The sequence below is a fragment of the Microchirus variegatus genome (assembly GCF_963457635.1).
Source record: "Microchirus variegatus genome assembly, chromosome: 6".
NCBI classification, from domain to species: domain Eukaryota; kingdom Metazoa; phylum Chordata; class Actinopteri; order Pleuronectiformes; family Soleidae; genus Microchirus; species Microchirus variegatus.
The window spans coordinates 21200024-21227267 of record NC_139807.1 but is presented as its reverse complement, the minus strand read 5'-3'; the positions used below and the strand labels follow the sequence as shown (position 1 = coordinate 21227267).

The following is a 27244-nucleotide window of genomic DNA, read 5'->3' as shown; positions in this document are numbered from 1 at the left end:
TTCTTCTTTGTTCATTCCTACCCCATTTTTGGTTTTTCCCGTTTTTGTTTTCTTTTATTTTTGATCCATGGACCCCGTGAATACCTTGAATACCCCTGCGAGTTATTCATTGTTATACCTGCAGAAGAGGAGACCGTGCTCCTAAATCACTGTCGACCAGCTGTCCCTGTCGTGAGTCGGTGAACCACGTATTACACAGCTTCAGAGCCGCGCAACAAGACGCCCGCTCTCTTCTCCGATACCGGTATACTGACCGAAGAACGGATTTGAACCACGTGAAGCGACAGGACTCCTGAGTCGCGGCGCCGCCCCGCACAGCTGATTGTTTGTTTACTATTCTTTGTGCCTTTCGCTCCGCGCGCACCGACAGTGCGATTGTAATAGAAGTCCCCATTTGACCGGTAAGACTGCAGATTGACTGGCCAAACTCCAGCTAAATCTGTGTGGTCGAATCAGGCTCCTATTCATCCCACGTGTCTCCCTTGTTGCACTGTGATTTGTCCTCATCACTTATTGAGAGAGAAACTTCCGTGATCTTCTAAAACCACAGTTTAAACCGGTCATCGCCGAATAAACTGTGTGATCTACAGAAGTTTCTGATGAGATACGTCCCCTTTGTCTACCTCACTTCCTTTTAAATCTTCCGCGTCACCGCTGACTCCATTTCCCCCTTTCAACTTTCCTCTTTTACACAGCGCCCCGGCTGGTGAAAGACAGAATAGCTGAGTGGTGAAATCAGAGCACGAGCGCCATCTTGCGTTGCCTCTCGGTAACCGTGAGTGGCGGCATTTAACGTGACGTATCGGCCACTTTTTGTAAACCGGAAGTGGGAGGAGCGTTGCCGTGACAACCGCCACGTCAGAGACCCCTTCTTCTTGTTTACCTTTTGGCTTTGTTTGTTTAATTCACACACACACACACACACACACACACACACACACACACACACACACACACACACACACACACACACACACACACACACACACACACACACACACACACACACACTTATATATAATATTGATCACTTTAATACTTTAATAAATGTCCAACCTTTATTTTAAAAGTACTGTTTCTGTCTTTTGTGCTTGCTTGTTTGTGACAAAGGGTTATTGAAAGAAGCCAGTGTACGATCTCACACATTCCTTGTTAATTATTAATTAATACTAATTTACTTATTATTAATTACTGATAACTGATAGTCGAGAGACACTTGAAGGTTGTTAAGTGACAGTTTCTCTGTCATTCCCCTTGCCTTGAGAGGAGTGGTGCCCTGTTTTTAAGATTGATTTTAATAATTTAAATTATTAATCATTTGTATTAATATTTTCTCACCAATTACTTAAGTTGAATCACAACAATGTGCTGATGGTCACTCTTCTTATTTCTACACAATCTGGCAATGTGGCCTTTCTTTTTGCAGTTGTGGCAATGCTGCTCTCTGTAGTAACAATCTCTTTCAATATGATTTGTCTTGCCACAACGAAAACATTTGTCTCCCCCCTGTGGTGAAGAGAACGACACAGCGTGCACTTTCAGAGAAGTTTTCAAATGCTGAGATTCTCTAGCAACAGTTTCCATTGACATTGAAATGTCCACAGCACGCTGAAAAGTTAATGTGTCTTCTGTTAATAGTTTCCTCTGGGTATTTTCATTGCTTAGGCCACAGACAAATCTATCATGCAAGGCATCATGCAAATGAGTGCCAAAATCACAGTGTTCGGATAGCTTCTTTAAAACGGCCAAATACTGTGCAACACTCTCTCCCTCTTCCTGATTACGTTTGTGGAAACGGAATCTCTCCACAATTATAATGGGCTTCGGAGAGAAGTGATCAGTTAGAGTTTTCACGAGTTAAACGTAAGGTTTACTTCCTGGTTTATCTGGAGCTAGCAAACTGCGCAGCAGTCCACAAGTCATAGCTCCAATTACACTCAAAAATAGGGTAAACGATAGCAAACGATCGCGTGCGCGAAACGGCCGGCTATTGACAAAAGATCGTGAAATAAAAATAAATGTTACGCAACAATGACATCAGTAATCCATAATATGGGCCTAAACTAAGATAATACAATGGTTTTCATAATTTTTATATCTCTATTAACAAAGAAAATACTTAATTTGTATCGCACTCGCTTCGCTGCTTTGGGCGCCATCTTTCTTATGTGAAAACACGCAATGCATTCTGGGTAGCCCTTGCTCCCAAGGGTGGTCTCGGAAAATCTCAATATTGAGGGCGATACAACCCTTAAACTTGGCCCTCAACTTAATTTTTCTGAGAATCGGGACAGCACTTGCACTAGCGGGAGCGCGCATTTTTGAGATTGAGGGTTAAGATTGAGGGTTAAGCAAGGAATTGGAATTCACCCCAAGTCTGTGAACTCACCTGCTGCACTAAAGAAGTGCTTTCATGTGATATCAAAATTTGACAGGAAGTCAGAACACCATACACACACAGAGAAGAGTGAAAGAGAGAGAGCAAAAGAGAGACAGAGAGAGAGAGACTCGCACATTAAGGCTGATATGTCCCCATGTCTATAAATAGTCCAGAGAGGCAAGCAGTCAAGCACAAAGCACTTTACACCAGACTTTCTGACAAGCAAAAGGAGCACAGGGAAATTAGGCCCTGTTGTGTGTGTGTGTGTTTCTGTCTGTCTGGCACAGTTTTACTACTCCTGCTCCTTTCCCCCAGGACCCAGTTGACAGAAGGCGCCCTCCAGAGACTCATCCAAAACATTTAATTAGCATTTGCACTTTATCGCTCCTCTCATTATTTTCTCTTCACTTCTTTTCCGTTTGTCCACCTCAGCATTGTCTCAGCCCACTCTCCACTCTCCACTGCTGACTCCTCCACCTCTCTATGTGGTTATTTCAGAGAAAGAAGCGAAGAGCAACTGTGTCTTTTTATAACTGCAGAAGTTTTCCTGACAACTCTTTACCCTTGTGACCAGCCATGGGTGTGCCAGGGTGTGCCGGTGCCCACCCAAAAAAAATTGCTGTCAGAAGATGCGTTGCGACACCTGCACCTGTCAACCTAAGTTGCTCTGTGTCTGTTTTCAGTTGTAAACAGGATTAAATCCACCAGCAGAGCTACAATGCTCACAGAGAGACTGAATTGCATCTCGCTGCTCACGGTTGAAAAATAGCCTGTGGAGAAACTGGACTCTGATGAAATAATAAATGCGTTCAAGGCCAAGCCCCGTCGTCTTGCCCTTTAAATTGTGAGCTGGTAACAGGTAAGCAGCAATATCGTTGTGTCCTTTACTCTGCTGCTAAGCCCAATAGTTGTGTTCAGATGCTTAAATAGCTTTGTTGATCATGCGTAATTTGGATACGTTATGGCTCTATGAGAGTGCATGAGTACGCGCATGAGTGTTATATTTCACTATGTTCATCTCATTGGGCACGCAATGTCTCTGTGTATGTTTTTTCGCGGTGTGTTTTTTTTTGAGAACGCAAAGTGTGATTTTTCTTTTTTTTTGTCATTGATTTATTTGAGAGCATGTCACGTGTGAATGTTTAGACCTGATGTGAACTACTGTTGACTATTACTGATAGAGCGCACACAACGTGTGAATATGTTTTGTGTCATTGACCTTCGCCAGGGGGTATATGTTTTCGCCGGCATTTGTTTGTTTGTTTGTTCTGTCTATCTGTTAACAAGATATCTCGAAAAGTCGCGGATGGATTTGGCTGAAATTTCTATCACTATCACTGGTTGTAACACTCGCTGTCTAACCATAACGTTATTGCCTGCGTGCCGGCAGGGTGTATTTTGTATGCACTGAGCTGCCTTGGTGGAGGTCTGCACTCTCCGAGTGCTTCTAGTTAATGTTGAATTCGATAGAGATACATTCTTTTGAATATTTGTGGAGGTGTAACACTGTTGAAAATAAAATTGGCACACTCAGTATTTGCTGGTACACACCCAATGTCTTTTTTCTGGCTATGCCAGTGCTTTACCCTGTTTGTTTTATAACTCACTTTCCCTCTCACATCTTTCACATTATTGTGGTTTAATGTCCTTTTTCCTCTTGCTTCTTGCGGAAGGTAGACCCGTGTTCTGATCATGGTCGATATTCTGTTTGACAATGCTAACACACCACAGTTAAACTGATTCTGATTCAAAAAAGCTGAAAAAAATTGAAAATCCACCCCCAAATCTTACATCTCTCACTCCCAAAAACACAGTGGGGCTTAAACTGAGCTGAAGTTAAAATTAAACTGTTCTAAAACATTAACCATTCCTGACATTCCTATTTGCTGTCTGTTACCAGAGTCAGCTCACAGTTTTGGTTTGTGTACTGCTGCAGATTTATAAAGCTCTCTTTGCATAATCTCATGTTGAATCCTGGTTCCATTCTCACCTCCAGAACATGTCCACTGATGTATCTGTTGCAGGTCTCACATTTCACCCCATACTGGGCGTGGTAATCTGCCTCACAGTATGGCACTCCATGTCTGGAATATGGAATATATACATGAGTCATGTGTCATATACACAGTTTAACTAATCTGGAGGAGAAACTAGACAAATCTGTGTATTTTTACCCCATCATCACACACTCACTTGCTGATGTATTCCCCTGTGAGGACCATGTTGCAGGTCCGACATCGGAAGCAGCAGACGTGCCACTGTTTCTCCAGCGCCAAGAGAGACTGACCCTGCTTGATCTCAGCCCCACATCCAGCACAGTCTGGAGAAACAAAAGTGAAGGTGTGATAAAGAGGATCAAGACCAAACGTTGAATAGAATCAGAATCAGAAAACTTTATTACCATTTATGCAGAACATATAGGAATTTGCTTCAGTGATTTTGGACTGTGTGTGTTAGTCAAAAGGACAGGAACAGTGCAACAAGACATAAACATAAACAAAACCTAGGATACAAGCAGAAAAACAGAAGCAGTAGAAACGTGAAAGTATTTCTTCTTACAGCTGCTAAGTGTCGTCTTCTCCCCCAATGACACAGAAAATTCCTAGATCAATAGCAGGTCTAATGCAAAGCTGTGAGTTCTCTCAACTGTAAACACTGTTAAACATGACTGAGTTCAGGCAGTCACTACAACAGCTCCAGGCTAAAATAATCGCATATAAAACTCCATACAGACATGTCTCTTTAGCACACACACACGCGCATGCATGCACACACACACACACACACACACACACACACACACACACACACACACACACACACACACACACACACACACACACACACACACACAATTTTATATCTTAGCGAAAACATATCATAAACATAATGCATTCCTTAGTCCCTTAACATGTGCCTAACCCTAACCCTTAACCTAATCCCAATTCTAACCCTAACCCTAAACCCAGGTCTTAACCCTCAAAAAGCCCTTTACCGTTGTGAGGGCCAGACAAAATGTCCTCACTTTCACATAATCCTAATTAAATCCTAAAAAAATAGTCCTCACTCCCTATGGTTTATAGGTTTTTTGGTCCTCACAAAGATACACATACAAGAACACACTAGGGCTGAACAATTATTGGAACTTTTATCCAAATTCCAATACAGCCTACGAACATTTTCTATTCCCTCTGATATTGTGAATCATATCGCAATCACAATTCCTGTCAAAATCATCACAATTAGATATGTATTCAAAATTGCCCAGCCCTAGAACTCACACACACGTTTACACATTCTCCTTAGAACACTACACTGACTTCGATTCATCTGGGGTCCGTTTCACAAAGCAGGTTCAACAAACTCTGAGTCTAACCCTGAACTCTGAGTGATCTACTCTGAGATAGGAAACTCTGAGTTTTCGGTTCCACAACAGCTGATTTGAGTTACTTTGTTCAACTCGGAGTAATTTCACCCGAAGTAAAGTAAATATGAAGTGGCTGTTTGACTGTATACAGTTGTTTTATCACCAACATTATGCTGTTTTCACACACATAAATGACTTCTCATTCTTTATATCACGTTCAAGTGCTCTGCATCTATGACGTTGTATAAAAGAAAAATTTGTAAGTAATTAAAAAAAAAAAACGCGGCGCAACACACAATTTCTGCTGTGATGTGAGAGCATGACTCTGGTTGTTAATGTTGAAATGTAAGGACAGATTAGGTTGTGAATGTAAAAGATGGACTGTGACGTGAAACAGTACCACTCAAAAAGAAAAAAGTGTCTGGAAATGTAAGAAAAATATTTTTTTCTGCCTAGTCTGACATCTACGACATGCTCCTGGACATTGACCAATAAGATAGGAGTGCTCTGATACGATGCAACATACAAACAAAGACATGGCGAAGAGGAAAAGGGATTCTGATGCTGCTGTCAGATAGAATAGTGACAGTACTATTCCACAAACAGGCAATACCTCTGCCTCTTTGACATCTCCTCATGGGACTGCCATGAAAGACACAAATATTGTTTAGTCTGATCCCAGCATAAACTGACTGACAAGTCTTTCATGAGGTATGGGACAAAGTGACGAGTTGTGACCAGTACTTGCCTGCAAAGACCAAACCTTTGGTGGATGTTAATTTTATACACATTTCTCATACGTAAAACGGTTAATCTGCTAAGTGTGAAATCTTCCAGAACAATGATAGTTATCTAACCTTTTCAGTCTTGCAACCTGCCCCTTTTGAGAATTTTACAAGCATCACATTCTATTTCTTTGTACATATACACACATATATATATATTTATATATACATTTATATATATGTATACATGTACACAGACACACTACCGTTTGAGGTCACCTATGATTTTTTTTGTTTTCCATTAAAATTCACACTTTTATTCATCAAAAGAGTTGCAAAATCAATAGAAAATATATAGTAAATATAGTCAAGACATTGACAAGTTTAGAAATAATGATTTCTATTCAAAATAATAATTTGTTGAAGAACCAGCAAAACATAATTGCACAAGGGTTTTCAAGGGTTTTCTAATCATCCAATAGCCTTCTAATGCAATTAGCAAACACAATGTACCATTAGAACACTGGAGAGATGATTGCTGGAAATGGGCCTCTATAAACCTATGTACATATTCCATTAAAAACCAGACGTTTGCAGCTAGAATAGTCTTTTATCACATTAACAATGTATACAGTGTATTTCTGATTCATTTAATGTTATATTCATTCAAAAAGTGTTTTTCCTTCCAAAATAAGGAAATTTCTACGTGACCCCAAACTTTTGAACGGGAGTGTAGATGCATAATATAATCAGGTTTGTGCATTTACCTATAAAATACAGGTTAAAGTGATTCAACACATCACAGATCATCGATCTTAGTTTTTATTGCAATTTGAAAAAAACGTTTCTGAAAAGGGCATTCATATTTCAGCGTCTGCTCCTTGACTTCAAATCCCTTTAAATAATCATTTTGTACCTTCACCACTTTTCTACACAGGGCTTGTAGCTACTTTCTGCTTGTTTCGCAAAATTATGGGGGAACACAGTGTTACAGCCAGTGCATTAGTTTGATTGTCTGCACTCTGTGTCCTGTCTCACAGAGTGCCTCCTCATAAGACTGATAAGATAAGAGTGATGAGCAGGTACCCGGGGAGCTGTTTGGTTTTTATTCTCCTGAATGGAACGATCTGGGGAGGACAGTTATTCACAGCCTCTCTGCCATCTGTTATTACCACATAGCCAGTGAGGGGCAGCCTGCTGTCTATGTGCCACACTTCGCAAAGGATTCATTATCCAGCACTATGGCTCTGTTGTGAAATTATGATTTGTCATTTTCCAGCTTCATACTGTAAAGGGGAGGAGAATTTATGTATAAAGGAGATGAGGCCAACTGTACCAGATGCGGACTATGTTTGCAATAATGAAAAACGATGTGTCTAAATGAGCTAAATGGGCCTCATGGATATATACAGTGGTATGCAAAAGTTTGGGCACCCTTGTAAATGTTCATGATTTTCCTTTATAAATCATTGGTTGTTTAGATAAGAAATGTCAGTTAAATATATCATATAGGAGACAAACACAGTGATATTTGAGAAGTTAAATAAAGTTTATATGATTTACAGAAAGTGTGCAATAATTATTTAAAGAAAATTAGGCATGTGGATAAATGTAGGCACCCTTGTCATTTTATTGATTTCAATACCTTGAGCACTAATTATTGGAACTCAAAATCGGTTTGGTAACCTCAGTGACCCTTGACCTCTATACACAGGTGAATACAATCATGAGAAAGGGTATTTAAGGAGGGCAATTGTAAATGTTTCTCCTCTTTGCATCTTCTCTGAAGAGTGGCATCATGGGAGCCTCAATAAAACTCTCAAATGACCTGAAAACTTAAAAAATATATATATATAGCACTAATACAGTACTAATTTTGTTTAAATAATTCTTGCACACTTTCTGTAAATCACATAAACTTTATTTCACTTCTCAAATATCACTGTGCTTGTCTCCTGATGATATGATGATATATTTAACTGAAATTTCTTATTCAAACAACCAATGATTTATAAAGGAAAATCATGAACATTTACAGGGGTGCTTTTGCATAGCACTGTACATATTGCATTAGACTCAGTGCAGAGTAAAATGCCTGGTGGCCCTAAATAAAATGGACAGATGCGAGACTTACGGCTGGGCCCGTGGATCTTGATCGGTTCATTTGGCTTGACGAGTTTGTGCGAGCACTGTTGACACACACAGTCCTTCCCACTGAACGTCACTCTGTCTCCGATGGGGAAAGGTTTACTGAGGAAGGAAAGGAGAGAATTAGAAAACTGAGCACAAAATAGATCAAGAAAATCCCTCCAGTGATTATGTGTGTTTACATTACGTCCAAGTGTACACACGGAAAATGACAAACGTGTGCGACAGAAACTGACAGTCAGACAGGCCAAAACCTGCTGACGGGCTGAATACAGTGTGTTATCCTCTATCAACCAGACAGTGCATTTTCTTAGGTTTAATAGGATAGGGACTGTTGCAGTAGCAAGTGGCTGCTCTTTGATTAAAGAGCTGATAATGTGACGCTGCCAAAGGCAGCTAAAAAAGAAAACTGGCTCACTGGGTGACAATTAAAAGTTATTAGGGAGAGTGTGTGGAATGCATATCGCTCTTAACTGCTCACAGTTTTCCTCAGTGCTTTAAAACTACACTAACTAAAGGCACACACATGCAGACTGACAACCTGACAGCGGAGCAAAATTAAATTTACCATGTTATGGTACGCTGTTCTCCCCCTTCTTTCTTCCCTTCTGTTCTTTTGAAAAGACAGATTGATTTCTTCATGACTGGGGAGGGTGTGAGAATGGACGTGGAGCTAAAAGGCTTAGGGAAGGCTGTTTAAAAGACATCGATGGTGGTAATCCTTTTTATCCTCACTGTGGCCTGGAGCTGGAGCCAAGACCCAAAGGGAGGCTCGAGTCTCCAGCAGAGCGGGCAGAGAGCACACAGGAGTGCAGTACATTAGTGTACACACTGACGGATGTCGAGCATGGATGAAGACCTGTGCAATATATACAGGGCATGTGACTGTGGAAGCCTTTTAAAGAGTGTCTGGAGAATTTTACAACTGTGTGTATGCAGAGTGAAATGACTGATTTAATACTCTGGGTTTTCTCCTTTTGAGTCTTTATCATTAATGATAAAGTATATAATATTTATCACAATAAAAATGAAGCTCTGATTTAAGTCTTATCAACATCTTTTTAGGTGTTTAGGAAAACTCCTAAACAGATGTTGGAGGGAACAGATTGGTTTTGCGTATAAAACAGTGAACAAATCACTCGAGATTCTGATAAAACTAAGAGGCTTTATCCAGAACGTTTCCTGAAGTTGTATTATAGTTTAATCAATCCTTATTTAACATACTGTAACATTATATGGATTAAAGAAAGAAAAATGACTGAGCTCATCATTGCCAAATGTTAATTTATTGATTAATTAATGTTATTAATTAATTATATTACTAATTTTCTTAAAAATATCAAAACGGGGTACCACTCCTCTCAAATATCACTAATTAATAATAAGTATATTAATATTAATTAGGATTAAATTTAAGAAGGGAAGGTGTGAGGTCGTACAATGGGTTCCTTTTAATTACTCTTGTCACAAACAAGCAAGCACAAAAGACAGAAACAGTACTTTAAGATCCATCCATCCATCCATTATCTACCGCTTTATCCTCCACCAGAGGGTCGCGGGGGGTGCTGTGCCTATCTCAGCAGACATTGGGCGATAGGCGGGGTACACCCTGGACAGTTCGCCGGTCCATCACAGGGCCACATATAGAGACAAACAACCATTCACTCACACACTCACACCTACGGTCAATTTAGAGTGACCAATTCACCTAATCCCCATTTTGGACTGTGGGAGGAAGCCGGAGAGCCCGGAGGAAACCCACGCACACACAGGGAGAACATGCAAACTCCTTGCAGAAATCGGGCCCTTGCAGAAAGCAAGGTTCCTGTTCCAAACGGGGCTCGAACCCAGGAACCCGGGGTACTTTAAGATAAAGGTTAACATTTATTAAAGTCTATTCTAAAATAACTACTGATAAAACCGTTTGAATATGCATAAAAAGGGGCATGGATATGAGTGCAGAAATGTGTGTGTGTGTGTGTGTGTGTGTGTGTGTGTGTGTGTGTGGGGATAAAGAAAAAGGGGGGCGTGTCACTCTTTGGCAGCTGGTGACAGCGTGGGAAACATAAAGTCAAACCAAAAGGTTAACAAGAAGGAGGGGTCTCTGAAACTCCTCCCACTTCCGGGTTACCAAAATGGCCGCTACGTCACGTAAAATGGCGTCACTCGCTATGCTAACCCCGGATTTCCACTGGACATGTTACGTTCTGCTTTGTCCTCTGCCCAGCGTCAATCTCCACCGAATGCGTTACAGCAGCGGCGCGGTGCCTTGGGAGCCAGCGGTATTCATGGAAGATCGCGCGATAATCTTGAACAGACGCGAGTTTGCGAGATCCCGCAATAGACTGTGTGTATAAAGGAAACAACAACACAGCTTCTTTTCATTCTTCGACGTGGAAGAACTGTTGATCTGGTGTCATAAATGATTTTATGTTTCTCCACTTCAACAATCAGTCTCTCGTCGTACATTATGACTCTCAGAGACGCTCTGATTAATTGACTGTTGACCTGGTAGCACCGGTCACAACGTAATGTTGATGTGAAGTTGTGACAGGTTATATGACCTGCGTATTGTGTTTTATTTTGAAAGGGGGGCGGAAAGGTTTTACTTTGAGTCTGTGTCGCACTTCCTGTCTGTTGTGATCTGCTCTGTTGTAATTTACGCGGTTCAGCAGTGTAATGGAAGCAGAATGGAAGCGATTTGCAACGGCAACCGCGCCGCTGACGTGCCGCGGCTGTAACCAGGGAGTGAAGAACACTGGTTACCAGTGTAACCAGTGTTCTTCACTCCCCTCTTCCGTCCTCCACCAGCGGGGGCGCTGAGTAAAAGAGGAGAGTTGAAAGAGGAAATGGAGTCAGCGGTGACACGAAAAAAAAAAAAAAAAAGTGAGGAAAAAGGAAGTGAGGTAGAAAGGGAACGTGTCTAATCAGAAAACTTCTGTAAATCACACAGTTTATCCGGCAATGACTGACTTAAACTGGGGTTTTAACAGATCACGGAAGTTTTCCTCTCAATGCGTGATCAAGAGCTCGGTTGAGGACACAGAATCGTAATACACAGGGACAATCCACAGCGATAGGGGGGAGACGTGGGAAGAATAGAGACTTATCTCGGCCACACAGCTTAGCTGGAGTTTGTCACTTACTATGGCACAAATTATTTTTTTGGTCATTTTATGTATCACGTCAAGGAAAATGCAGGGGGATGCATCGAAATTCACCTGTTATTCGCCATTTAATTTAACACAGAAAGCAGAGCAGTTCAATTTCAGTTGTTCAAGGTTTATATTTGTGTCCAATTCCAGCATCACAGTCTAAATCTCAAATTAAAGGCACACAATGCAAAGAAGTGAGCTTGTCTTTACCCGTGCTGCTCTTACTCCCTCTTTTACCTTGTCAGCCTTTCTCAGAGCTTTAAAAAATTACACTGTTTAGATATTCAATGCATGTTTTTTTTATGGTCACAGCCATAAAGCTATTTCTGAGTTTAGTGATTTACCCAGTGGTTTTGATCCACTGCCTCTTTTTAAAGCAGAACTTTGCAAGTCTGGTTGCTTTTTTAGCCGTTTTCTCTTCCCTGCAGTGATGTATTTTTTAAAAATAAAATATTATCCTTAAAAACTGATGCTCCCCCATCTCCTGGCCATGTACATTTGTTTTCAACAGAGCTGCATACCCAAGCCGTGGAGCCATGCCTGTCGGCATCTGTTTTGCATGCTTCTGTGTTTTCCAATTCTCATTATTCGAAAAAGCCAATCCGATGTTTACTCATGTGTGGCCCATTTTTGCCTACTCTGTCATGATGAATGTCTAAAATAAGACTCTCTCTGCCTTGATCTTATAGCCGGTACGTGACCAGCAGTGGCAGTTGCTGGTATTTGAATCAAGGGAAGCTCATTTCAGGCCCAGTTTTTTATACATACAGTAAATTATTACAGGAAACATGATAATTATGTAAAACTGAAATGCTACAATAGTGTTTTTATTTACAGTGTCTATGTACAAATGAAAACGGTCTATATCTCAGACCAGCTATTTCTCAAGGCAGAAAATGCTCTGGTGTTGTGTATGTTTCTGCAACGCTGTCAATCAAAAACTGCTTCCGCCTTTCAGACACTTCCTCCAATCATCATGCATAAGCCCAGCATCCACTCACACCATCATAGATAATGAGCTTCCCTGGAAGTGACTATTTTGCCGCATTCGTCCAATCGTCATCGAGCTCACCGCAGTGAAAAGACCCATCCTGTGTCGTCCCATAGAGAACAGTTGAAGCTGAGCTTCAAGTGGATTTAATGCAGAGGCTGCTACGGGAATATGAAAATCACATAAGACAATCTGTCATTCCTGATAAACAGCTGATTCTGAACAAACTATTGTTCTACTACTGTTCTGATCGTGTTATAGTGCATGCATGTTTAGTATTGAAATGTATATGCAACACAGTACATATTTGACAACATTTTAAAGGAAGCACATCATCCTGTGGGAAATAAATTGTTTTCCTGTTCCCGTGAGGGAGTTTTTAGTGTAAGGTTTTCTGTATGTTGTTAAAGATAACAATTAACCAAAAGTCAAGCTGTGAACAAATGATGGGATCGTAAAAGCAGGGGTCGGCATGAGGTGCACAGGATGACATGTGTGGGTCATAAAGAAAGTGTGTTGTCTTGTTGTAACTTGCTTTGATGTGACTGTATATATGTTTGAGCTCTCTGAAGCAAAGTCAGAGAACATTTAGACCAACTTTGGGACAGAGTCTCTCCTTCATGCAGTAAAGACACGATTTAACCAACACCGATGACTCCAATGATATTTCTTTCACAATCCCTTGTTAGTCTTGGAGCAATCACCACTACTGGCAAGGAGGAGGTGTGTGTAGTGCAATTGCAATAGTGAAGCAATTTGATATTCTTAAGAAAATTAGTAATATAATTAATTAATAACATTAATTAATCATTCATACTATTTTCTCACAAATTACAACGTTGAATCACAACATAAGAAATAGGTGGAGTCAGCATTTGGCAATGATGAGCTCAGTCATTTTTCTTTCTTTTATCCATATAATGTTACAGTATGTTAAATAAGAATTGATTAAACTATAACACAACTGAGGAATCTGGGTCTGTGGCCCTGATCTTGCAAGGCTGGTTTTCCACTAACAGAGAGTAGGGTGAATGGAGACAGCTCCCCAATCTCCCCACAACAACACATTTAACCATCACAATGACTCTGAAGCTGTTAAATTAAGGTAAAAATCCTACATAGTTTTGCTTTTGTAAAACAAAAAAAGTAAAGCTCACTGTCTGCCTTCATCAGAGCTAAGGCCGTGATGCCAAAGAGGAAGCGCGATGAGATGATGACATTAGGGATGGAGATGGAACGCAGATAATAATTAAGTGCAATATGATGATGGCAGGAATAATGAGGATGATGAAGAGGATGAGCGGGGCTGGAGAAGAAAGACAGGAGGGGAGGATGAAAGAAAAAAAAACACGAGACAGCACAAGAACAGACTGTGAGCAATATGGTACAGGGCTGTCAGAGCAGGGAAGAAGAGATTCAAGAGATTCACCCTTCGGTCTCTTGCTGTCTTTTCCACACACGCACGAACGCACGCACTCACACACACACACGTTACTGTGCTATGACTGCTCCACTGACTGTCTCCAGCCATTTAGTGTCAGTTCAGTTCTCTTGCCAACGGCTGCTGGGCAAGACTGTGTTTACCAGCCAATGTCAATCAGGTACATGACAACAGACAAATACCTCTACTCTCCTGCAGGGAGGGAGGGAAAGTTCATTCCTATGACACAACAAAACCTCAAAACAAAACAGACATGAAGGGAAGGTGTACAAGAGAGACAGGTGTTCCCACACATACATGTACACGGAAAAACAACAGATGCTTATTTTTGAAACATGAAAGACCAAGAGCAACAAGGGAAGTGAAATGGTGAAATAGAAAGATGACCCATGGGGATATAGTCTCTTGGTTCATTCAGGAGCTGTTTAACATTAATGCTGATGAGGTCAGAGGAGGGATGGCCTACTTCTTCTGAATCACACAGCGTGAAACACAAGGTCAGCTGTCTTTTCTGGAAATTGTCTCTAAACTGAGCAAAACGACGGAATGGGCATTTCTCTCAGACTGTTCTCTAACAGACCAGTGATGAACTATGACTTTCATACTCCCTCACAGTACAAAACAACACAGATGAAGAAGGGACATGGATACAGTGCATATAAGAGCTAAACAACTAATTGTTTTTTAAACTGAAATTGCAATTCTTCTATTTTTGATTGCTCTAACTCAGGGATTTAAGGTTAGGCAATATAAGCTGAACAATGCAAGATTAGAATCTTATGTTGCCTTATCATGACATTAAAATAAAGATATTCATGATGATATTTCACAGAATTTCAAAGTAAATGTGTTTGTTTTATTGTCAAATACTACACAATAGAAACAGAAACTGAAGTGTCTTAGATGAACACATTGCACACAGCGAAATTCTATTTTAATATGTTTAAGGTACATTTCATTATATTAAGAAGCACAAGGTTCTTCAGGATGGAGAGGAGTGGGTGCACATACTCTATGTTTACAATTGAAGTCTGCAGGCCGTGCCTGAACATTGCCATGTTTGGTATTTGGTTAATCAGAACATGGATGCATAGGTTGAGCAGATGTTCTTGTTTTTGCAGTAAAGGGGCCACTATGTGAGATTGAAGACAGAAGACCTAATATGGGCAGGAGGTGATGTATAGTAGGATGGCCAAATATCCTATATATGCAGTGCTTGGAATTGACACTTGACTTGTAACAGAATAAAGATCTGCTTGTTTGGTGAAAAGTCTTGTGTCACGGAGTTTAATTCTGCATCATCATCTCATCACCTGTTGCTCTCAAGAAGAAGGAAGCCTGACTAGATGACATTTTGCCGTCACGAAAAAGGATAGTCTATTTGCTCTGTGTGCGACTGATGGCTCTTCTATGGATCTGCTCTCGCTCCTTGCCAGCATATAAAATAGAGGTGAGTGATTTCTCACTATATGGGAGCCAGAGGAGATCTGTTGAATTAGCTGTTGGAATGCTGTGGGCTAACAAGCATGCTAAAAAGATTCATTTGTGTGGTAGCAGGCTGAGGTGTGATGGTGGTGCAGTAAGCTCCGCCTAAAATATTTATGTTGAGTAATACATGAAAAAGGGGGGAGGTAGGTCCCCCCCACAAAGTTAAGAGAATAATGAGTAAGAAAACTAGTAAAAGTAAAGAAGAGAATAAGGAATTAGAGACAAAGAATATTAGGATAGTAGTTTGGGAAGAAAGAGATAATGAGTAACTAACAGTAAGCTGAAGAAACGGTGCAAGATTTCGAAGACAAGGGCCCCAATCTTCTTAAACTGTAAGACATGGTATTCACCTATACTTTTGTGAAAGTTGAGCGCAAATTCAGTAGGGAACTCTAAACGGTAAGCTAATCTAAGTAGAATGACTACTGTTGACCCAGACTATTTTAGTACTGCAAGAGAAATAAAGTATCTGTAGCTCAGGTGGTGTGGCAGGCAACAGTAGAGCAGGAGAATAATGAGTAGCGTGGAGTAGACTATTTGGGCACTGCAGGAGAAATTAAGTAACTGTAAGTCGGGTCAAGTAGCGAAAAGCGTGAAAATTGATTAAAGAAGAAGAAAAGGAAAATCATGTGCATAGGTGCATATACAAGAAAAAGTAAAAATCCTGTGCACAGGTTTATTTAAAGGATACAACAAAAGAAGTGAAATGCAGAAGAAAAGTCGGTAGGGACAAAAATGTATAAGTTTTAGATAATCCACCAGGTCAGGCACCGACATTCGGAAGGGAAGACGCTGTTGCAGACCTCCATCTGCAATAGGTAACTCATTGTCCACACTGGTGAAAAGTCTGTCACAATTGCAGTATAATGAAATTGTTGTGGTTGGTGATCTTAACTGGCATTGGTTGATGCCTGTGTCTGATGTATTCAAAGCACAGTGTGATTCTTTAAATCTGACACAAATAATAACCTCCTCCACCAGACCAAATCTAAAATGTCCTGAGAAGTCATCTCTTATTGATCTAATTTTGACTAATATCCCTTTTAAATATTCTGCCACAGGTGTTTTCCCTAATGATGTAAGTGATCACTGTGTGATAGCAGCAATAAGAGACACTAAGATTGCTAAGTGTAAACCTCGTTTTGTTGAAAGGCGTAATTTGAAGATGTTTGTTGAGCAAGGTTTTTTATATGATCTATATCTATTTGACTGGAGCAGAATAGCCCTTATTGATGATGTTGAAATGGCTTGGTCATTTTTCCATGAGACCTTTCTGAACAAACATACTCCTATGCGGAAGTTTAGAATTAAGGGGTCGGGATAACCCCTGGTTCACAGCTGAGCTTTCTTTCCTGCTTCATGAACGTAATGTGGCCTGGGCAAAGGCAAGGAAGTCAGGCACTGAGGCTGACCGGCTTGTCTTTAGGCAGCTGGGAAACAAATGTACTTCTCTATTCAGGAAAGCCAAATCTGAGTAATATCTAACTATCACAACAGAAAATTTTAATGATCCGAGAACATTCTGGAACGCAATTAAATCACTATCTGCTTCTAAAAACTCATATGAATTACCCTCTTGTATCGTTAAAGATTCCATTACTGTTCATGACAAGGTTGAAATGTTAAAGTGTTTTAATGAGCATTTTTCGTTCAGTCGCCGCTTATAGATAAAGATTATGCTATATATAAAGATAATGCTATATATGAACATAGATTTAGGATTAACACAGTGTCTGCCTCTAGGGCTCTTACATTAGACAGTCACGGAGAAACAGGAGAGGAGTCATTCTTAGTAACCTCGTTAAAATAAACACAAGGACATTCTACGAGCCGAGAACGAACAGTTTTAAGTGTGGTTTGTTAAATATGTTAGATTCAAGTATTAAACAGAATAACAGATTCCAGTTTATTGTTGTATACCGACCACCGAACTCCAACTCTGACTTTTTAAGTGATTTTGCAGATTTTTTATCTGATTTAGTTCTCTGTTCAGATAAAATCATCATAGTAGGTGATTTTAATATTCATATAGATGTAGCCAATAATAGTCTTGGCTCATCTTTTAAAGTTTGGCTTGAATCAATTGGCTTCAAGCAGCAGGTTAACAAACCAACACATTGTCATAGACACACACTTGACCTTATCTTGACGTATGGTATTGACATACATAACTTGGTAGAATTTGATGAGAATCCTTTGATATCGGACCACTGTCTGATCTCATTTGAAGTTGTACTTACTAATGCTACTGACCCTAAACAGCAGCATTATTACAGTCGCTGTTTATCTGACAGTTCAGTTGAAAAATTCACTGAACATCTCTCGTCTGCCCTCCAGCCATGTTTCATCACAGAGGAAGACTATAGAAACATCTCTCCCACGGAACTTAATGGAATAGTGGACAACACAAATATAACCTTGCAAACAGTTCTAATATCTATAAAAAAGCTCTGAGACGTGCAAGAACTTCTTATTACTCAGAGTTAATAGAGAAAAATAAGAGCAACCCCAGGTTCCTTTTCAGCACTGTAGCCAGGCTGACGGAGAGCCACGATGCAACAAATCCATTGATCCCTCAATCGCTGAGTAGTAATGACTTTATAACATTTTTTAACAATAAGATAGAAACGATCAGAGATAGAATTAACAACCAGTTTTTTACAGCGAGCCTAGACCTAATCGTGGCTCCAGCTTTACACATACTGAATCATTTTATTCCTATAAGCCTCCCAGAGCTGACCTCACTGGTCTCCTCCTCTAGACTTACTACATGTCAGTTGGACCCTATACCAGCTAGACTCCTTAGAGAAGCTCTACCACAAGTTGGTAATATTTTACTAGATCAAATAAATATGTCTTTACTGAGCGGCTGCATCCCAAAGGCCTTTAAGATGGCAGTAATTAAGCCATTACTTAAAAAGCCTTCTCTCGACAGCAGCATTCTGAGTAACTATAGACCGATCTCGAACCTCCCTTTTATTTCAAAGATTTTAGAAAAGCTGTAGCCACCCAGTTGTGTGATCACCTGTGTAGCAATAATGTATTTGAAAAGTTCCAGTCTGGGTTTAGAACCCACCATAGTACAGAGACTGCACTACTTAGAGTAAAAGATGACTTTCTTATGGCATCTGAAAAAGGACTGGCTTCTATACTGGTCCTGTTGGATCTCAGTGCAGCATTTGATACTATAGATCATGAGATCCTGCTACATAGACTAGAACAAGACGTTGGGATTAGAGGATCTGGTTCAAGTCCTATTTATCGGACAGATTTCAGTTTGTTAGTGTAAATGAGGAATCCTCCATATTCACTAAGGTTAACTACGGAGTTCCTCAGGGTTCTGTGCTCAGACCTATTCTTTTTACCCTGTACATGCTGCCATTCGGCAACATTATCAGGAAACACAACATAGATTTTCATTGTTATGCAGATGACACCCAGCTATATGTATCTGTACGACCGGACGACCCAAAACCATCTTTTAAACTCCAGGATTGTCTCATAGACAAGACGTGGATGGCTCGGAACTTTCTGATGCTTAACACAGAAAAAACTGAGGTCATGGTCCTCGGGCCAAAAGATATAAGAGCAGCACTTTCAAGTGGAGCTCTAAACCTAGGCAGTTACACTTCAGTCCCTTGCACTACAGTAAGGAACCTAGGAGTCCTGTTTGACCAGGATTTATCACTGGATGAACACATTAAGCAAATATGTAGAACAGCCTTCTTCCACCTTCGCAACATCAAGACAATTAGAAACATTATATCAAGACAAGACTCTGAGAAACTTATCCACGCCTTTATAACCTCTAGGCTGGATTACTGTAACTCCTTAATGTCTGGATGTCCTAGTAAGTCCTTGAGAAGCCTTCAACTTGTCCAGAACGCAGCAGCACGGATACTGACTGGAACCAGACGACGTGATCATATAACTCCTGTCTTGGCTTCTCTTCACTGGCTCCCAGTGAAAAGTAGAATCGATTTTAAAATACTTCTATTTATATACAAGGCCCTGAATAATCAGGCACCTTCTTACATTTGTGACTTAAACACTTTATATCAACTGAATAGACCGCTGCGCTCCCTGAACTCAGGTCTACTGGTTATTCCTAAAATAACTAGAAGTAGAATCGGTGGTAGAACATTTAGCTACCAGGCTCCTCTCCTGTGGAACCAACTTCCGCTTTCAGTCAGACAGTCTGACTCGGTCTCTGCCTTTAAGGTGAGACTGAAAACCTACCTCTTTAACATAGCCTATAGTCGAAGCTAGATCAGGTATGTCCTGATTAGAATAGTCTCTCTTATGCTGCCATATGCTTAGACTGATGGGGGAATTTCCCATCATGCACTTAGAATGAGCACACAGACTTTACACGAGCCACACTTTCTCTAACCCGTCCTCGATTTTTCATCCCTCACCACTTACCCGATGTCCCCCCATGAAATGTAGCACATAAATCTACATGTAGCACATCTCTAACTGATGTTTAATCTCTTACAGTTCTGCTGACACCAGTGAACGACATGAGGTCAGGACAGGAAAGAGGACTCCGTCATCTTCAAGTCTCTGACCACAACAGTCTTCACTACAGGCTGTGACAAATCCAGTGATCCAGATGATCCTGGCATTTAAAGACTTTTTCACTTTTTATTCTTTGTCATTATGTATTGTATGTTTTTGGTAACATCTACTGCACGTCTGTCCGTCCAGGGAGTGGATCCCTCACCTGTGGTTCTCCCTAAGGTTTCTACCCTTTTCCCTGTTATAAGGGTCTTTTCCCTGGTAGTTTTTCCTTACCCTGGTCGAAGGTCTAAGGACAGAGGATGTTACCAACCCTGTGAAGTCCCGTGAGACAAACTATGTTTTGTAAACTGTGGGCTATACAAATAAAGATTGATTGATTGATTGATTGATTGATTTTATTTCTTCTGGGTTCTTGTCCAATTCTGCCACACTTTCTGCTTACCCCTTTTACCGTTGCTGAGGTTCACAAAGCCTTAAAGCATTTGAACCCTAGAAAACCGTCTGGTAAGGATCACTTGGAACCAAGGTTTTTAAAATTAGCAGCAGACTTAATAGCCGAACCATTGACACATCTTTTTAATCTCTCATTGGCTTCTTACAAAATGCCTAAGAGCTGGAAGACTGCTTATGTTCTACCCCTACTTAAAGGAGGGGATCCAAAAATGTTAAATAATTACAGACCACTCTCAAACCTCTCAGTGTTAGCAAAAGTGCTGGAATCCCTGGTTAGTGAGCAGGTTAAAGATTATGTCCATACTCATCAAATATTATCTGTACATCAATCAGGGTTCCGAAAAAATCATAGTACCACTACTGCTGCCATGAAAGCTTTCATCATAGAAGCTCTAGATAAAAAACAATATTGTGTGTCTCTCTTTATTGATTTATCTAAAGCGTTTGATACTGTGGACCATAATATTCTGATACAGCAACTTATTAATATTGGTTTTTCTGATCATACTGTTGGATGGTTTGTCAACTGACAGAACTCAGGCTACTCAGTTTAATGGTTTTACTTCTGGGATGCTTACAGTGCTTAAGGGAGTTCCCCAGGGCTCAGTTCTGGGACCGCTTTTATTTACTTTGTACATTAATAGCCTTGGTCAAAATGTCCCAAATGCAGCTTTCCATTTCTATGCGGATGATACTGTTATTTATTGTTGTGCATCCTCGCTCAATAAGGCTTTTGCGTACATGCAAAGTGCTTTTTATCAAGTGCAGGCTCAGCTTTGTCAACTGAAGCTTGTTCTCAATGCTGATAAAACCAAACTCATGGTATTCTCAAATTCCAAGAAGATTGTGTTAAATCAGAATATTTTAACTTCCCAAGGTAATGCAATTGAGGTTGTGTCTGTATACAAATATTTGGGATTTATGATTGATGACCACATCTCTTTTAAAATCCACATACAAAACCTGGTAAAAAAAACTGAAACTAAAGTTAGGTTTTTACTTTAGGAAACAAATCTTGTTTTTCTCTTGAGGCTAGACGACGACTAGTCGAAGCTACCATCTTGCCGGTTCTTGATTATGGTGATCTGTTGTACATTAATTCATCAGCTCACTGTCTACATATGTTGGACACTGTATATCATGGAGCTTTGAGGTTCATTACAAACAGCAGAGCCTTAACTCATCACTGTACGCTGTACGCAAGAGTAAACTGGCCTTCTCTTTTTATGCGACGACTTAGCCATTGGTATGTTTTTATCTACAAGGCGATTTTAGGTAAACTCCCTTGTTATTTGTCATTGTATATATCCCGAAAATGCATCCCCCATGCGTTAAGGTCTCAGGATAGGGTGCTTATGACTGTTCCTCAAGCTCGTACAGAGATGGGTAAAACAGCTTTTAAGTTTTTTGCGCCGTTTTCATGGAATAAGTTGCAGAAGCAGCTCAAGCTTCAGGATCTAATAACTCTTAACAAATTTAAAGCTGTTGTCATGAGTTTGAAGTCGGACTCCATCGGAAATTGTGAATGTTTTTAGTCAATCCTATTTTTTATTTTTATGTTTTACTACCGCACTTAATACTGAACTTGTATTTTGTATTGTGTTTTATGTGTAACTGTGTTCTGCTGCCCATCCTGGCCAGGTCTCTCTTGTAAAAGAGATTTGAATCTCAATGAGACTAACCTGGATAAATAAAGGATAAATAAAAAATAAAAATAAAGGTTATGATCTAAAATACAAACGCAGCATACACCCACCAGATAGACTTTCTCCTGGTTGGTTGCTATCGTTTTTTAATTAAAGGTACTGAGGGTCTTCATGTACCATACACTTGACCTTGTGAGGCTGTCCAGACTGCCAGACATTCATGAAGGGGCAAGTGAGTGGCTGAGAACATATGAGTAAAAGACAGTAGAAGGAAATCTTGATACTTGAAGGAAATAAAGTGGTGTGGACTTGTGTTCTTGAAACATCAGCAGTGGAGAACTTACTGCACTCCAAAGGGAAAGGCTTTACATTGAAGATGAGACTAAATTCAGGTCTAGAGGAGCGAGAACCAGAACCCTGACAGTGACACCATTCCAGAAAAAGACCAATGACAGATGAGTATGATGCACACAGATCAAACCATGACACTAGAATTTACACCAGCATTACCAGGCAACCTCAAATCCCTTGAACAGCTGTTGCTATGACATTTCTGGAAGATAAGTCCCTGCAATTTAAAATTGAGTAGTTAATGTGAGAGATTGTGAAGTGAAGTAGGTATTAAACTACAGTTGAAATGTTAACAAATAATAGAAAAACTGATACTTTGACTCAATTAACAGGGAATAAGACAAAGACTAATGTTAATCTGATCTAACTAATAACCTTGGCATAAGGAAATGAAGATAGTGTACATGGAAAAAAAAGGTAAACCAAGTAGTGAGGAAGCTCAGCATCTGATGACCATGATAATTAGGAGAATGAGGATTCGGAGAACAAGCGGAATTAGATAAATTATCTGAAAATGTATTGGAGTACAGAATAGGGGCTAGACCTATGCAGAGATGTGTAGGAGAACTATAGCAGGTCAGACAATAATAGTATAAATGGGCATGGTAGACTGTAAGAGAAATTATTTCTGCAAAACCTATAATGAGTGCTTAAATTCCAACTATAAGAACCACGATTAAGGGATACGTATCTGGCATGTCCAGCTAATTGTATTTGTGGACCATGCACAACGTTTAGGATCGTGGAGTGGAGGAGTCTCCCTGGACAACAGAGGTGTTGATGTGGGAAACAAACTGTTGACTGTAAAGTATATACAGGTATTTTCTTGGTTTCCACTCTAATATGATATCACTATACGTAAGAAAACCAATTTGGTCGAAAACAGTTTTGTGAGCACAATTAGGATCATCCTTAATTTACTCTTGTTAAGGGAACACAAAAAAAACAGCAATAGCTGACAGTTATTAAATATGTTGAGATAATGGTTTGTTAGATGTTTTGCCATTTCAGTGGATTGGACTTAGTAGTGTTCTATGAAGGGGTACGAGATGCAGTTGAATTAATTACACTGGTAATGTGAAATTTAGGACACTATGGGTGAATTCCAATTCCTTGCCTAACCCTCAATCTTAACCCTCAATCTCAAAATAGCACGCTCCCGCTAGTGCAAGTGCTCTCCCGATTCTCCGAAAAATTAAGTTGAGGGGCGAGTTTAAGGGCTGTATCGCCCTCAATGTTGAGATTTTTCCGACACCACCCTTGGGAGCAAGGGCTACCCAGAATGCATTGCGTGTTTTCGCATAAGAAAGATGGCGTCAAAAGCAGCGAAGCGAGTGCGATACAAATTAAGTATTTTCTTTGTTAATAGAGATATAACAATTATAAAAACCATTGTATTATCTTAGTTTAGGCCCATATTATGGATTACTGATGTCATTGTTGTTTAACATTTATTTTTATTTTACGATCTTTTGTCAATAGCCAGCTGGTGCGCACACGCGATTGTTCGCTATCGTTTACCCTTCAATAAGCCGTGGTGTGCGGTAACTGTCAGCTGAATATGTCCGTGGTTGTGGTATTTGTATGAGTATCATCTTATAACTAACTGACAACCTAATAACTTGACTGAAATAAAATAATAAATAAATAATCGTGACGTAAATGTGTTCTTCTTCTTCTTTTTTGGAGTTGACAGACTGAACGCAATTTTCAAGTTATTCTGCCCCCTACAGTCTGAAGACTTATCTGCATTTAAGGGGTGTCCCATTTCTAAGTGACAAAATAACCCTCAACACTTGGTGTTGAGGGCCAGTTAAGATAAGGGTTGAGCTTGAGGGTTAAGATTGAGGGTTAAGATAGGAATTGGAATTGGCCCTATGTCTCACTAGACACCATGTCTGGAGTTTATTTAAATATTTATATTTATATACAATTTCTCCAAGTTCCCTTACACCTGCACTCAAAAGGAGCTTTAGCTTACAGTAGTATGACTGGAAGGGAATCTGACAGGTGAGGCTAGGTGTGGCCGAATTTGATCTGATTAAGATAGGCGAGTAGGTTACCTATTCTGAAATAGTTAAAGGTCCCCTATTGTGCAAAATCAACTTGCACAATAGTACTTTATTGTGTAGTACTATTTATAGTAATATTACTATTTAGTACTTATATTTGGGACTCAGTGGGCCATACCAGTCCCCAAAATGTGAAAAAACAAGACTCAGTCATGTTTTAGTGGTTCCACTTTGTGTAAGTATAGGCGATAAAACACACAATGTTTACACCTCCCGACCAAGTGACGACAGTGCGGATATTTCACCGTGAATGTTGGCACCCCGCCAGGCAGAGTACTTCACAGCTCCACCGTAGCTCCCCCTTGTCCCTGTGAAATACGAGAGTGCAGGCGAGGGAGGAAGAGTGGCTGCACATCGGAGCACAGTGTTTTACACAAACTTCCAGCCTCAGAGGATTTTTGTGTCCAGTGGATATATTTTATTTATGAAAAAAATGTTCACAAGCTTCACAAGCCCTTTGTTGTTGATCGTGTATGTAAATTCCTATGCTAGAAAAACACCTTAAACGCACCAGTTACGTGCCTGCAGTTAGCGAGTGACATGTGTGGATCAATAATATGAAGAGCATGCTTTTGAAAGCACTGCAGAAATATGTAGATGTTGTCCAACATTTCTTCTCAACCAAAGGCTGTCTTTCTGTCGTGTTTCCACGTTCTCTCCTCATATTATTGATCCACACACGTCACTTTCAGCTACAGTAACACTGGTGCATTCAAGGTCTTTTTCTAGCATAGGAATTTACACACACTCCGCACCGCGCGGCGCATTAATCGTTTTTCTTCGATTTTAAGGTTTTTATAATCGCGAGAAGCCAAAATCGTGGTCACTCTATGCATTACGGTGAAACGCAGTAACAACGGGTAAACAGACATTACTATGGGGTATATGGAGCGGGGGTTGTGACGACGGTGCATGATAATAGGTGATAAGTGGTGACAGTATGGCTGTGGATAGTAAGTTTACCTGGGTCTCATTCACATGTAAATGACCAGGCACAAAACCGAGCATTCTGAAAAGGGCTGTTTTGGCAGGGTTATTGAACTGCTATTGTGCTTCATCCTTATGATATTTTGACTAAAGCATGACACAGACATGTTCATTAGGGCACCAGGACCTAGTTTAACTTGGGTTAATAGGGTATAATATGGGACCTTTAAAATAATGTGTGAATAGGACATCTAATAGGGAATTACTTAATTAGCTGATCTAAAAATTTAAGTTTTTAAAACTAGATACTTAAATAGGATAATAAGACAAAACAAAGAGGACATTGTTGGAGTCCACAAGCAAGTGTGATTATGTCATGTGCCAAACAACATTGCTGTGTTAATTATTTTGCATTTCGGGACTTTAGGAAGAAGGGGGGAATGAAGTGTCTTGGATGAACACATTACACACAGCGAAATTCTATTTTAATATGTTTAAAGTACATTTCATTATATTTAGGAACACAAGGTTCTTCAGGATGGAGAGGAGTGGGTGCACATACTCTATGTTTACAATGGAAGTCTGCAGGCCATGCCTGAACATTGCCATGTTTGGGTTTTGGTTGAGCAGATGTTCTTGTTAATGCAGTAAAGGGGCCAATATGTGGACTGAAGATAGAAGACCTAATAAGGGCAGGAGGTGATTTAGTAGGATGCTGTAGAAACAATACAATACAATACATACAGTAGTTACTCCAGCTCCATTTCCACTGGTCAAAATACCATAACAACTTAAATCTGGCTTTTGTCTGCAGTGATCATTCGCTCCCAGGTCAAATGACTCTGCAACAGACACAGGTTTTTATTGGTGCCGATTAGCAGTAACGTAAAAATGACATGCAGGTGAACATGCCAATTTAACTTTGTGGAGTCTGTATACCTTTACTCGCATGGTGTCATGGTGATTTAAGCAGCAATCTTAAATCATTCCGTTTAAAAGAGAGACTAAAAAAAAAAACATTACCATGAGAACATTGTCAGTTCTTTCTTCTGCACATCACATTTATGTGATGTCAAATGCAACCCGCTGGAGGAAAACCACAGAATGACAATCTCCTTGAGAGGTAAAGGGATAACTGTCAATCCCTCTTTAAGGAGTAAATGAGGCACACAACCAATTCAAAGTGGTTAAGAGCCAAATGAAGGAAAATATATGTCACGGATAAATTGGCAGTGTCGTGGTGGCAGTCATTCAAATCAGGCAATAGTATCCAAAAAATGTTGAGCAAGAGACAGACTAAAAAAGTGTAGGTATACACAGAACCACGGGTCTAGACAATATTTTAACACCAGCAATTGATCAAATTACTGTAAATTACTGAAATGTTTACGTTCAGTAATTTCGGTAATTGTTTGAGTCTCAGCATCAAACAGAGAGTGTATGGTGAACATAGTGAAAGAGACCGATATTTTTCATGAGGAGTTTGTAGAGACTGAAAGCAGAGATAAACGGCAGATTATGCTCTATATTATGTTAATTAACTAAAATGAACAACTCAAATCAGTGTGTTTATGAC

The 27244-nt window shown here is 40.0% G+C and overlaps 1 protein-coding gene across 1 annotated transcript in view; it reads right to left on the bottom strand.

The window, feature by feature from the left end:
• ablim3 (actin binding LIM protein family, member 3) overlaps positions 1-27244 on the bottom strand; it is a gene marked incomplete at its 3' end in the record, with an annotated part of 104603 nt that overhangs the window by 33658 nt on the left and 43701 nt on the right. The window contains exons 4-6 of the mRNA XM_083891789.1: positions 8607-8722; positions 4574-4700; positions 4371-4464 (exon numbers count right to left, since the gene is read on the bottom strand). Of these exons, the coding sequence (XP_083747915.1) occupies positions 4371-4464; positions 4574-4700; positions 8607-8722 (337 nt within the window). The remainder of the gene's footprint in view (positions 1-4370; positions 4465-4573; positions 4701-8606; positions 8723-27244) is intronic.